Here is a 13,571-nt window from a genome sequence, read left to right as displayed (position 1 = left end):
GTTTATTACATCATGCTAAGTGATTCCCTCCAGCTGCACGTCATCAACGTCGCAGTGACAGAGGCTCATGAAAGCATCCACAAAGCAGTTTATTATTTACATCTGCATTCAAACTATTTACATACAGTACATGCTCTTTACATTCCACGAAGCAACACGTCAAGCCTCATACTGAGTGTTTTCATTGAGATTTTTTTGCTTTTATTTCGACAATATAAGTGGGGGAGAAAGGGGTAATATGTAAAATAAAACTGAACAAAGCGTATTAATACATTAAATCCTCAAAGTATGAATGAAGTGAAAGTCGTGGCACATTGTGCTATACAAAGATTTACATTGTGTGTGTGTGTGTGTGTGTGTGTGTGTGTGTGTGTGTGTGTGTGTGTGTGTGTGTGGGCTGACGTGATATTTAGAAGAGCTATTTCAAGGCTGTACATCCAAACAGGTGTTTCCAGTTGTTTTGGTTAATTAGACGTCTGCTCTGTTGAAGTACTCAGAGTGACAAAAGTCTGATTTGTTCCCACTGGTGTGAAAATGCAAACAGGTGAGTCAGATAGCCGTCATCTGTCTGCACACAGACGTGAGAGGAGCTCTAATTAGTAAAATGAAGTGGGAACACCTGTGTGTGTGTGTGTGTGTGTGTGGCTCCTGTGTGGCTGCCAGGCTTTAAACATGGAACAGAGGTCTGGATATACACTTCAAGATCTGATGGAGTCTCAGTCTGAGGGTGGGTGGACTGACGCAGAACCAAGCTGGTTGACCTTAAGATGCTAATATTCTGCCAGATGATGAGTCGAGGAGTTTGTCCATTTTTTCATGTTGTCTTTCGCTGCAAGCAAGTAAAAGTTAAGACACACACAGTCATCTTGGTTACATTCAAGATTGAACCTGAGGCCTGCAATAAGTCTTACAGTACATGATTAAGTAACGTCAGTGGCTGGATGTTTAGTAAGCCAGAAGTGACAATTTATAACTAATAATGACTTAAACACTGAGCTCTGGATTTTAACTATTCAAATCATTATTTTACCATCTTATAGTGATGTCATGATATCTCACTTTAGGGGGTCTTTAGCTGTAGAAATGTTTTCTAGTAAGTTGTTGGCTTATCTATTATAGCAGCAGCTGTAACGGTAACACATGTAAACAATGACAAATGTCTTGAAATAGCTGGAATAGCTGAAACTCTGGATACATAAAGATTGTACCAGACTTTGGACCTTTTTTTTAGTTCCTTATCTCTGCAAACAGAACAGCTGAGTTGAATCTATCGGTGCTTGTGAACCTTAGTGTAACCTAACACAACGTCTTAAACACAAATCAGACTTTGAATCTTGGCGTATTTCATCCCAACTGTGGTAGAAATCTCAATAAGGCACTCATAATACACTCCACCCTATGACAGCACCCCCTGTTACACAAATCTGTATGTACAGTACATCATAATGTCAATGATTTATAGTGCAAGCAGGTCATGAGTACCTTGACGTTCGCCTTGTCAAACAAAGCTGCCCGTTATGTACGTTGCTCGGGAGTTATGGTGCGGTTCGCACACGTTGCAGATGGTGCAGAGCTGAGAGAGAGCTGCTCGTCCCAGGAGCTCGTCCCAGGAGCTAAAGCCAGTCATTTCCATTTTTACAAGTCTTATTTACCACAGCTGATGGCTTTAAAAGTCCTTTTCCTCCATAACGACGACAGTACAGAATGTGTCCACACCTGTTTCATCCGTCTGCCTTCATAATGCTCCACAAACATCAAACCTGGAGGAAATGAGGAAATGAGCTTGTTTGTTTTTTGTGTGTGAGAGAGAGATCTTACAATAGCAGTTTGTCTTTAGCATTTGATTTTCCAGTAACACATGAATAAGCTGATGCTTTCAGCAATTTTTCCCGCAAAATTCACTCATGCTGAATCCTTTATGTATGTGTTTCTTGTATCTTATGGTTTTACAAAGCGGACATTCAATGTTGATTTATTTATAGTATTAATATCTTGTCTCCGTGCCATTAAATGCAATTAAGGATTATCTGTAAAAATCTAAAAGGAAGCCACATGACAAAACCTGCATGGTTTAGATGAATAACATCTCTGCTGAACTAAATTCTGAAAATAACACACAATGTTTCGCGTTGGGATGGTGTACGACCTCTGACCAGACAAAGTACTTTCCTGTTGTGGTTTGTGTGTGTGCATACATGTAGGCAATCTTTACCTTCGGTGTGTGTGCAGTGCTGTCCATCAGGCTCTGTCTCAGCAAACCCGTCACCACCTCAAGCTCCTGCTCGGCCTCCCGAACGTTGGGGTCCAGCTGGAGGACTTCCTGGAGGTCACTGCTGGCTGACAGGTAGTCCTAACACACACAGAAAAAGAAATTAAGAGAGCGTGGGAGAAAATAACAAACCCTTCAAATCCAACTGCTTCAACAGAGTGAATATGTGTGTTGACGGCACCTGTAGACCCTTATAAGCCAGCGCTCGTCTGTAGAAGGCTTTCTTGTTGCTCGGCTCCAGCTGCAGCGCAGAGTCACAGTCCTGTTTGGCCTCTTCAAAGCGATTCAGCTTCAGGAAGCAAATGGCTCTGAAGAAGAGCAGAAAAGAGGACAGAAGTCAGAGAAGGCAGCATGTCCATGTCTGCCATTCAGGATCCTGCTACAGGTAAGCTGGTAATAGGAGAGATTGGCTTGGTATTGTGCAATTTGAAAAAAGTTTGAGGGTTTTCTGGTTCCCAGTTATTTTTGCTCCAATCTGCAACCAAATCAGCTTCTCTGCAGAAGAAAATCATCCATAAACTTATCAAATGCTAACATTTATTCCTTTAGAAAAAAAGAAATCTATACATTTACAGGTGTTCAGCTCCATAAAACATCATAAAACCAAAGTCAAATTCACCTCAAGTCTCACTAGCAATGTTATATGTGACGTCACTGACGATGATAACAGACTGGGTCTGACGTGAGGATGATCGTGTGGTGCCCTCTGCTGTTTTTCCTGTTATACTGTCCGTAAAGGAACTCGTCAGCCAATTTTAGAATCAGCGTCATGTTACACAGTGAGCTCTGGGACAGTCCCTGTGTGTCTAGTGTCAAATAAGTGTTTTTATAATCAGATAAATAAGATCTAAACACACACTCACCGGCCACTTTATTAGGTACACCTGTTCAACTGCTAGTTAACACAATATCTGACCAGCCAATCATGTCGCCGCAGCTCAGTGCATTTAGGTATGTAGATATGGTCAAGATGATCTGCTGCTGAAGTTCAAACCAAGAACGCGCAACATGTCGAGCCTTAAAACAGACACCAGGTGCCACTCCTGTGAGCTAAGAACCGGAAACCGAGGCTACAACTGGCACAGGCTCACCAAAACTAGACCACAGAAGACTGGAAAAGTGTTGCCTGGTCTGACGAGTCTCGATTTCTGCAGCGACATTCAGATGGTAGAGATGCTTTGCTGTAGTTTAAAACTAGCCAACATACACATGAATGCTTTAGCAATATGAATAGGAAACCATCATATTTAACAATAAAACACTGCATTTTTCTGCAGAATGAGTACCTTTTAAATTGCTTTGATAATACTTACATGCTTTTACTTCAGTAATGTTCAGAATGCAGTACTTGTAGGGGAGTATTTTAAAAGTGTGGTGCTGATACTTTATCTTAAGATCTGATCGGTTCTACCACCGTTGGTTGTTTCAAGCATACCTGTTGGTGTAGAGAGCACATTCGTCAGGTTTCAGGGACAGACATTCACTGTACTTCTGCAGCGCCTCCTGGAACTGGCCTTTCTTGACCAGATCGTTGCCTTCCCGTTTCAGTAAAGTACAGCGGGCGTCTTTTCTTCTGGCTGTCGGCAGAAACATGCAAGTTAGCAAAGTTAATTACTGAAACATGAAAAGAGAAACACTTATACATGCAAAGTAACTGTCACGTTGAAATGATTTCTTCCTGATTTCTCTAAATAACTACGCTTCCTGAGACGTTGTTTTCTTTCAGTGTCGGTGGAAGCTCTGGGTATATTCCACGTCAGGACAGACTGTGTTGAATATTGTTTGTCTTTCAAGAAGCTTTTCCCATCAGCTCAGTGCACAAACTGTTTCAGGAGTGATCAATAGATCCATCAGCCTGTCAGCAGCAGTATGAATGGACCAGACTCTGAGCCTACTGCTTACAGAGCTCTCTGCTGTGCTGACTGTATCTAATGACTTGGGGGAATGGGTGGATACACACACAGACACATAAAGAGATGAGACGACTGGCACATCGAGGCTCGACACGCACGCTGGCCACATACATGTACCCTCGGTTATTTTTCCTCTGGCTGACAAGTTAATACATGCAGCTTTGACAGTGCAGCACTTAGACTTTTTTCCCAAAAAAAGAAGAAACTGAATCAAAATGAATCATCACTGCAGCTGATAGGAACATGGTTTAATATAACAACAAAAACAAGAGAAACAGTGGTTCATCAAACATGATAATAATCATTTTATCATAATCTGAATTTTTATAGAGATGAAACCTAAAAAAAAGATAAAATAGTATAATTAAATCAGAGGTGGTGGTATCTCCTGTTGCTGCTTGTTTTGAGTATTTTGAACAATCATCTCTTATTAATGTATTATGATAATTTGCCTGTTTGTTCTAACAACAGTACGATATCAAACATGCGCAGGCAGACTAAGCTGTTTTTTGGCGATTTAGCCCGCGTCAGGAGACTAAGAGGATTTTTAATATCAACATCAGCAACAACAGCTCAACCACAGCGCAGCACTAAATGATGTGTGGCTATTTAAAGCACGGCACCCTCTCACATCGGCTTCACACAGGAGAGGTTCGGCAAACAAACTCAGGTCCTCCTGTGGTGTGATTTTATTAACAGACAGTGAAAAAGCTCTGGATTATAATCTCCAGTTTAAATGTTGTGTTAATGAATGAACGCGTGTAGTCGGATCAGTAAATTGCTTTTCCTCTATTTCAGTTTCAAGCAAACCACAAAGTTCATGGGAGGAGGAGCAAAGCGAAAATGAGCTGGCCACAACTTTAATGTCTTTAAAGCATCACAATGACACAACAAAGAGGGGAAGATAACGTACCTGTTGTCTAATCTTATGTTTCTGTCCTTATTCTGTATTTAACACATTCCAGGACAACATTTAGTGAAGCCTTTACTTTTCTGTTTGTTCCCACTTTTCCAGAATGACTGTCACCATCTCTTCTTCCACAGACGTGACTTCACTGTATTTAGACTACTGGTTTGGATTTCTCCAGGTGGAGAGAGTGATGGTGAAAATGATACTGAACACGAACGCGACCGTACGAGTCTCCGGCTGAGGAGGTGCACAGGCCTGCACTGACTCACCGGTTCAAGACTCAAAGACTCAAAACAGTTGAACCTCTTCCTGTCTGTTTCTCCAGCAACAGCAGAATGCTATTCTGACGTTAGCTCAGTTCTCTCTGTGTGCTATGGTGCTTATGTATACGTGTATGTATGTGCCTGTCCATGGAGGATGTGTGTAGTGCATACTAATCGAGCAGTTTATTTGCTATTTAAATCTATCTGAATAAATATGTGATACATGTGGAGCCTTCTGGTCTGTGCGAGCAGGAGCAGCCTAAGAGGAAACCTGACCTGGATTGTTCCATTACAGCAACGCTTCGCTCTGTGTGGATCGCCTTCCCCTCTGCATTATTGATGATCCGCCCAGACACACACACGCACGCACACACACACACACACACACACACACACACACACACACACACACACACAATCTCTCAGCAGGAGCGTCTTCACCGCTGCTCAGCATTTACACGCTGACTTTCATCGACCGACTTCTGCTGCTGCTGCTGCTGCTGCCTTTACTTATTTTACCACCCACAATTCATTAGACAAAATTTCAAAAGACGATAAACTAATTTGTCAAGGTAGGAAGCAAAAAAACGTTGAGGTGCCAGATTCCTTTTATGTCAGACAGACAGAAAAACATATGTCCAAATGTGCGTGTGTGAGTGCTTGTGAGTGGTTTAGGAGAAATCTTACCATTAGCACATTAAAAAAAAAAAACATTTTGTAGATAAATTAGCACCCATCACTAAGCTAAGAGGAACTGATGTCACCGACCTTCCTCCTGCGCAGCCCTGGCGGCTCGGGCTTGAGCCACTTCGGCGCTGACCGGTCTGTCTCTGTGCTGCAGCTGGACAGACAGAGGGACGACGGGGATCTCTGGAAGCTTCTCTCTCCAGCCTGGTCCGTCCTGCTCAATAAGCAGCTTGGTGATCCTGGCCGGAGACACAGAGAGTACAACATACAGCATGAGCACAAAGCGTTTTGTAATTAGCTAGATTAAAGCTGCGACCACTACAGGGTTCGTGGGCTCCACTCTGATGCTGAGAGGAGGACCCCGAAACAGAGGCAGCTACATGGAATTCAGCCATCATTCATTTTATTATTCACGCCTGTGCTGTTCCTGCCGTTCCATTCAGAGCAGAGGTCTGATGAGGCAGAGTAAGCGAGTCCACAGCTGTGTGGGTGGATCATGGGTGAGCAGGCCTTTTAAAAAATGAATATACTGCAGTTATGTCTCAAATCCACACTAATTCTAAACATGTCTTGAATCTGTAGTCTCTTCAGCGGCTTTCTAAAGTTGCGTCTTTATTGTATGTCCAACAACACGTGAATAAGAATAAAATGGGTAAGTATGTAGATTTTTTGTAAACTAACTGTAAAAACAGTGTCCCACATATTCTTGCTACGTTCCTCCAGCCCCACAGTTGGTACACATTTCTTGCATCCAGTCTGTCATATGGACCAGTGGTTCTCAAACATAACGCGTCATCCCAACTAAATACTACAGCAGCTGATTCCAAGAGGAGCTAATCAGTGAACTCAGCCTTTTCAGTGTTCGGCTGCATGAAAATGTGCAAACTCTCAGGCCTTGATTAATAAGCTCTTCATCCCTTATTAAATGCAAGATACCAAATATACTGCATGGCACGCTGGAGGAAAGTATATAAAACGAAGCACTCGACCTGTGAGTGTTTTTATTTGACGCTACGAAGGCAGCCGTGTGATTTATCCTCAATATTTTTTGAATGAACTCTTAGATTTCTTGACAACTTTGAAGCTTCTCATCTGTTTTCAGCTGACCTGTGGACACTGTCATGAGCCGCCTGCACCCCGGTGTCTATCTGCAGGACGGTCTTATAATCCACATAGGCCTTTCTGTAGCGCTCCAGTGACTCATAGGCCATAGCTCTGCGCAGCAGGGGCTTCAAGGAGTAGGGCTGCAGCTCCAAAGCCCTAAGAGGATCAGAGAGACGCACAGACAGAGGATCAAACTGTCTACACATGCACACTGTGTCACAGGTTTAACCAGGCTAATCTGTAGCTCTCCATTCATAAACATACAAGTACTCTACTATAGACAGAGAGACTGCTGCAGTCTCCTGACACCACAGTCATGAAGTGTGTTCATAGTTTATAAGGGTCAAGTAAAAGCAAAAGTAAAATCGGATAAAAGATTAAAAAAACTAAAAGCTTTATGGAAAAGCTGACATGAAATTATAATGTCTGCCACCAAAAAGAGCAGAGCACAAAACAGACTGAGCTTTTTAGTTCTTAGTGTCGACAAAACAATTACTGCCAGTTTAACTTAGCTCATACAAGCTAAACTGTTGGAACATTAAAAATGTAAGTTAACTACAGTAGCTGAAGTCTTCCATTTTGGGACAAAGGAAAATGCACAAATAGCACACATCTTAAAGGGGAATGACACAGATTTTTACATATGCAGTACTAGGAAGTAGTATTGCATTGTCACTTGGGGTGAAAATGAGAAAATGAAAAATCTGGGGGTGTGGAGTTTGGAGGAAGTGAGTTTTGAAGACCTTTGTAGCCCTGCTCCTGATCTCTGCTTGAGATGCTTGATGCTATATTAGCCACTATCAGCATAACACACCTGAATCTCTCACAAAACTGCTGGCAGTTGAATTGTGGGTAATGTAGGTGCCAGGTTTTGACGAGAAAGAAGAACTGGCCATTGTGAGCTTGACAATGTTACAAGAGTGCAATGCACAAAATACACTGAAACAAACATAAACAAGCACAAAGAACGTCTACATATGATCACACATAGCCAGAAACACACATGCACAAAGCTGACACTTACTTTGTACAGTCCTGTATGCAGTCTGCGCTGTTTCCATCCTTCAGGTAACAGGCTGCTCTGTTGGAGTAGAGAATACACAGGTCTTCTGGACTGTCAGTGCCTGCAGGGGGAACAACCACAGTGCACATAAGTGAAAGACCAGACACTGAAAAGAACACACCAATCATCTTTGATGTCAGGTCAAGACGAGGGCGTAAGGACAGACCGATGCTTCATATTAACAACAGTTCTCTTTAACCTTTGCTGTAGATTGTGGCCTTATAGTCTGGAGGGGTCCGGATCAAGGACAAAACAGGCCGACAGAGACAGTTCAATTTAAACTGCAGACTGCCCAGAGATGCTGAGGGGTTGAATGGTAGACTGATGAATGGATGTGCTATCAGTCCCTCATTTTCTACTCTGCCCTTTGTCCTCTGAGCCTCCACTGCAGCTTCACAACCGCCAGCAGAGCATCAGTCATAATGTACTGCTACAGTGCCCAAAAACGGATGTCAAAGGTGCTGATTCTCCTCTGTATGTATTAAAATAACGTCATCACACAATGTTTCCAGTGCTTTCCTTTGAGGGTCTCTCTGTTGCGTTTACTCTGACATTAACTCCACTCTAATCTGTTTAAGTCTGTCTCCAGTGCAGCAGAAAAAGCTATCCCTCTTGCCAGCTGCGAGAGTAAAAGTTGGCTGAGTGCTCTTAAAGGTGCGGCATGACATTCAATCTTACCTGAAAGCCTCATGCACTCGCACATGACTCCTCTCTCCGGTCAGTGGTGCTGTCTTGTGCCAACACTCCACCGCATTCACAAATCACCCGTAACGCCTCACGGCTCAGCTGCAGTTTTGGGCTGCTTGATCTTAAAACTTGTGATATCCAGCTCACTAATCCACACGTGACAGATCTGAAAATTGACCTGCTCTCATCGTGTCGGGTGTTGAGCACTTGCATGCTGATTCAGTAAATATACATAGGAAACTGAGTCTACTTGTGTCTGATACCTTTATGAGTGCTACTACACAGATGCTAGAAGAGGCTTTCTGTGTGTCTCGATCTATTGCTGTTTCCATATCAGTGACTTGTTGGCCATCAGTAGTTGTGTTTGAAGACATGTCTTCATCAAAAAGCACAGCAGAGGAAGGTATTTTCACTCAAAACAAGGTATGAATAGATCAAATATGAGGCTCAAAATATAGCAACATTACTATTGTAGTTTTGACTATTCGAGTCCTTACTAAAGCTGAAACAAGTCGATAATCAATCAAAAGAATTATTTTTCTTTTAATTTTTCTAAGCAAAAATTTGGATATTCACTGATTCTAGCTTCTCAAATGTGAGTTTTTGCTGGTTTTCTTCATCCTCTATGACTGTAAACTGAATATTATTTAGGTTTTGGGTGCTAATTATGTATAATGTACACTTAATCTGCATTTCAGTAAATCATTCCTTTTTTAAAAAATTAATTTCTTACATTTAATGAACCAAACTAGTAACTGATTCATCAAGAAAATAATGTTATCTGCGGCCCTACTCCTGACTGTATTTACTGAACATACATTAAGGTTTGGCATGCAACTGTTACTGGCACTGACACATCAGATTAGGTTTTTGGTGGCACTGTATATGTTTATGTCAGATTTAACGACCTAAATTTGTCTACTTATCAACAAAGCTACTTCTTCTCAGATGAAATAATGATCATGAGGTGAATTCTGTCCGAAAACACACAAACTGTTCACGATTCCCCACCTGCTTCAGCACATCCATCAATGGCCTGTGTGTACTTCTCCAAGGCGTCCCCAAACTGGCCGTGTTTGAAGAGATGGTTCCCCTCATTCTTGAGCCGGGCCAGGTGAGGGGGAAGGGCCCCGGCAGGAGCGTCCAGGTAACTTGTGTCCACTGCAGGGCTGCTCTGCTCCTCTTGTCCACTCACTGGGCTGTTTTCCGTGCCATTGGCCACCCCCTTCTCCGGAGCTCTGTGAGTCTGGGGCTTCTCCGCGCTCCCTCCACCTCGGCTTCTCGTCCCGCTCCCTGCTGTGGCCTGACCCGATCTAGCTGCCCCTCCTCCGCTTCCAGGGGGCTTCTCCTGTGCGTTCCCCATAGTTGCGCTCCCTCTGCAGTGTGTCCAAACTCTTCCTCCCTCCCAGCCTCTCCCTCTCGCAGAGCTGCAGCTTCATCTGTGCCCGGTTGGGGATTTCTGCTGGACACGCCCCCTGGATGAGCTCGCGTGTGTGACGTCACAGAGGGGGGACGCGCCACAGCGATGCAGTGCTGCAGTAGGACAGCTCTGATGGGAGAGCCTCAGATTAGACATCAGAGCAAAGGGCTCTGGTGGCTGGACTGAGGTAGAAAACACACAAAAAGAGACAGAAATAAATCAAAATGAATGAAGGCTGACGATGAGGCACTTTAATGCAAATTAGGACAAATTACAATGTCAAAAAAGAGGAAAACAACCAATTGCAATTTTGATCATGTATTGCTTTTTGCTGTTTTCTTGTTATTTACCAGGTGAAATGACCAAACATTTGCTCTGGGTTTGGACCATGAAACTAGCTCACCTGAATGTAACGCAGTTGTTTTCAAGTTCTCCATCACACCTGTGCTTTCCGTGCTGTGACATGAGAGAGAGTCTGCTGTGAAAAAGGTTGACTAACATGTTGATTCTCCATTGTGTGATCTGTGCAAAAAACAAAGTGCAATTCACTGTTGGAGTCTCCACTGGTTGCCTGGCAACTACCAAGAAATAGTCAGACACATTACCCTTGTAAAAACGGTGGTGTTTCGCACTGTTCAGTTTTTTCTACTAATTACACAAACTGGATATAAGGTGTTAATTACCGAGCTTGAGAAGTGCTGGTAGGAGGAGTTTGTTACCTTTGGGTTGAGTCAGGCTCACTGTTTCCCTCTGAATCAAGTCTTTATGGTAAGCTAACTGGCTGAAACTTTATATTTACCATACAAGCATGAGTCTTATTCATCTTATGTAAGTTTTGGCCAAAAAAGTGAACTTCCCAAAATGTCAAAGTATTCCTTTAAAAGCTGTACACCTTCACATTACAGCTAAAACCATGAAATTAAACTTGGCAAACAGTGGTTCCCAACCTACAGGTTAAGACCCCTGCAAGGGGTTACATGTTAAATTTGATGGGTCAGGAGATTATTTGGACTGGAAAGCAGAAAAAAACCCTTCTGAAACGCATCACTTTCCTCTGATCCTTGTGTTCTTTCCTTGCAAATCAGTGAACATTACATTTATTTTATTGCTGTTAAAACAACAGAAATAAGAAACTGAATTAACGAACTAAATTATCTCCCACAGTGTGAAAATAAATGAGAATTTAGCTTTTAAAAGGCAAAATTTCTTAATTCATGTTCCAGTATTTGTCTAGACATTTCTCTGAAAGATGATGACAAATAAAGACAAATCAGTGGAAAAAGAGTCACAGTCAGTGAAAAACATGTTTTTAATAAACCAGAATTTATATCCACTTTTGGGCAAAAAACAGCACAATTTGTGCTGACATGAAAATAGTGAATTTAAAGCATCTGGAGCTGGGTCTGGAGGCCTATGTATTTACATGCTCACACACTACAAAAAGAGTACAGAACAATAACAATCAAAACTGCTGCTCTCCTCCTCTTCACCGGGCATCGAAAACAACCACTGAAATCAAAGAGTCAAGGAAATGTACAGGTAGTATGGCACTCAATTCATCCATGTGATGTATAATAAAAAGCCCTTTGCCACACACACACACACACACACACACACACACACACACACACACACGTTGAGGGATACATCTCTTTGTTCTCTTCTTGTACATGATCCTGTAGCCGCACTCCCTGCATCGGATCGGATCGCGGGCCTTAATTTCATTTTCAGTGTGACATTCTGCAAGTAAAGGGAGACAATATTACAGAAAAAACCTTAGATAACGATTGATACACAGTTTATGACAATGTAATTTTTCAATTTATGCTAAAGCTTTGTTATAGCTCTGGATCATTTGTTACATTTTCTTATCGAGAAGGCAATGTTTTTCAGTTGCAGTGAAGAATTGCTCTTCCTCCTCTTGTTATTTGCATTGGCCGATTCACAAATGTGAAGGGAAAAACTGACTGTGTGAGCCATGTGAACTGTAATCTGCTATGATGATTCAGCCTGTGAATCTGTCATGAACTGACTCAACACATCCTGGAATATTCTGGTGTACAGAAGTTCAAAAACAATAGTTGGTGTTTCATTTTTGTGTGTACTAACTTTGTCTCAAACGTTTAAAAAAGAAAGATGGAGTAGTGGATCTATTTCAATTCTTAGGTTATATGTATACAATATCAGTTCTTAAGTGACATCTACATTTTGTTGTACATACACAGGTCTGAAAATCTGATTGTGAAATCTATGTAGTTTTGTTGATCTCAGCACTCTTTGTAGTACCATCTAGAAACATGTGCTGTGCATTCTGGACATGTATTTACATCCATTTTGCGGTGTCTTGTAATCAAGCGCGGTGTGAGCAGAGCTGTGTGCATGCCACAAAGATAAAAACTTCATTCATTCATTGCATAAAACCATACTATTTGATCAACGTTCATTCATTCAAGGCCTTAAGAATTGATGAGCACATAATAATGCTTTCAAAGAGCTGCAGCCTTTTCGCCATCATTGAGTACCGTAACAGTACCACTGTTGAATCAGTTCTACGACTGTACGTAATGATACTGTGACAAAGGGTAACAGAAAGTCACAAAACAGAAGTATCTAAGGTAGCACTAGAGGTAACAGAAGAAAAAAAAACAAATGGCAGCAGCAAGAGTTGCATTACACCATAAAGTAAAGCAAGGTGTGTTAGCATCGTTAGCAGTAGTACCCGCTGCAGTAACTGACTGTACTATCAACGCAAGCAAAAAATACAATGTACCTCCACATATGTAGATCATAGGCTGCTGTTTGGGCGGTTGCAGATCTTTCTGTGGGTCCATTTTTGTTTCTATAAAAGACAGCACGCAATATTGACTCAGTCACAACTATACCGTTACAGCATGCTAACACAGAAACAGCATGGTGATAACAACAGGATTAGCTTAAACCACCAGAACCGGTTGTCCTAGAGAACAAAGGTCTTTCAGAAATCAAAAAAAAAAAAATCAGTATAAATTTAGAGAATATGACATACAGAAAGGAAAAAGATTTTTTTAAAAAAATCTCACCGTTTTCACAAGCTAACTGCTAACTGTTTACGTCTCTTTTCACATCACACTATGCTGTCTTCGCGCATGCGTACAACCGGCGTCCACGTCCCAGCAAAGTGGTTTGTGATTGGTTAGAGGATTTCCGTCACATTAGTCATATTTTTCCTTTTCGCAAAACAATACAAATAAAGATGAATATATGACAGATTGCATT

General features: G+C 41.9%; 2 protein-coding genes across 2 annotated transcripts; both read right to left on the bottom strand.

Moving 5' to 3' along the window:
* Window positions 1–70: 70 nt before the first annotated feature.
* spag1a (sperm associated antigen 1a) lies at window positions 71–10,441 on the bottom strand. The gene is made up of 8 exons (XM_076753789.1): window positions 9,908–10,441; window positions 8,171–8,270; window positions 7,150–7,302; window positions 6,124–6,281; window positions 3,705–3,846; window positions 2,451–2,577; window positions 2,213–2,350; window positions 71–1,760 (listed from the first exon to the last, which is right to left on the bottom strand). The coding sequence occupies exons 1-8, from the start codon at window positions 10,257–10,259 to the stop codon at window positions 1,755–1,757; spliced, it is 1,176 nt and encodes a 391-aa protein (XP_076609904.1). The 5' UTR covers window positions 10,260–10,441; the 3' UTR covers window positions 71–1,754.
* A 1,172-nt stretch (window positions 10,442–11,613) lies between these two features.
* On the bottom strand, window positions 11,614–13,474 carry polr2k (RNA polymerase II, I and III subunit K). The gene is made up of 4 exons (XM_076754957.1): window positions 13,376–13,474; window positions 13,087–13,155; window positions 11,964–12,056; window positions 11,614–11,825 (listed from the first exon to the last, which is right to left on the bottom strand). Exons 2-4 carry the CDS (start codon window positions 13,145–13,147, stop codon window positions 11,803–11,805), a joined length of 177 nt encoding a protein of 58 aa, XP_076611072.1. The 5' UTR covers window positions 13,148–13,155; window positions 13,376–13,474; the 3' UTR covers window positions 11,614–11,802.
* Window positions 13,475–13,571: the final 97 nt, after the last annotated feature.

The sequence above is a fragment of the Chaetodon auriga genome, chromosome 17 (genome assembly GCF_051107435.1).
Source record: "Chaetodon auriga isolate fChaAug3 chromosome 17, fChaAug3.hap1, whole genome shotgun sequence".
Lineage (NCBI taxonomy): Eukaryota > Metazoa > Chordata > Actinopteri > Chaetodontiformes > Chaetodontidae > Chaetodon > Chaetodon auriga.
This window is presented reverse-complemented; position numbering and strand designations above follow the sequence as displayed.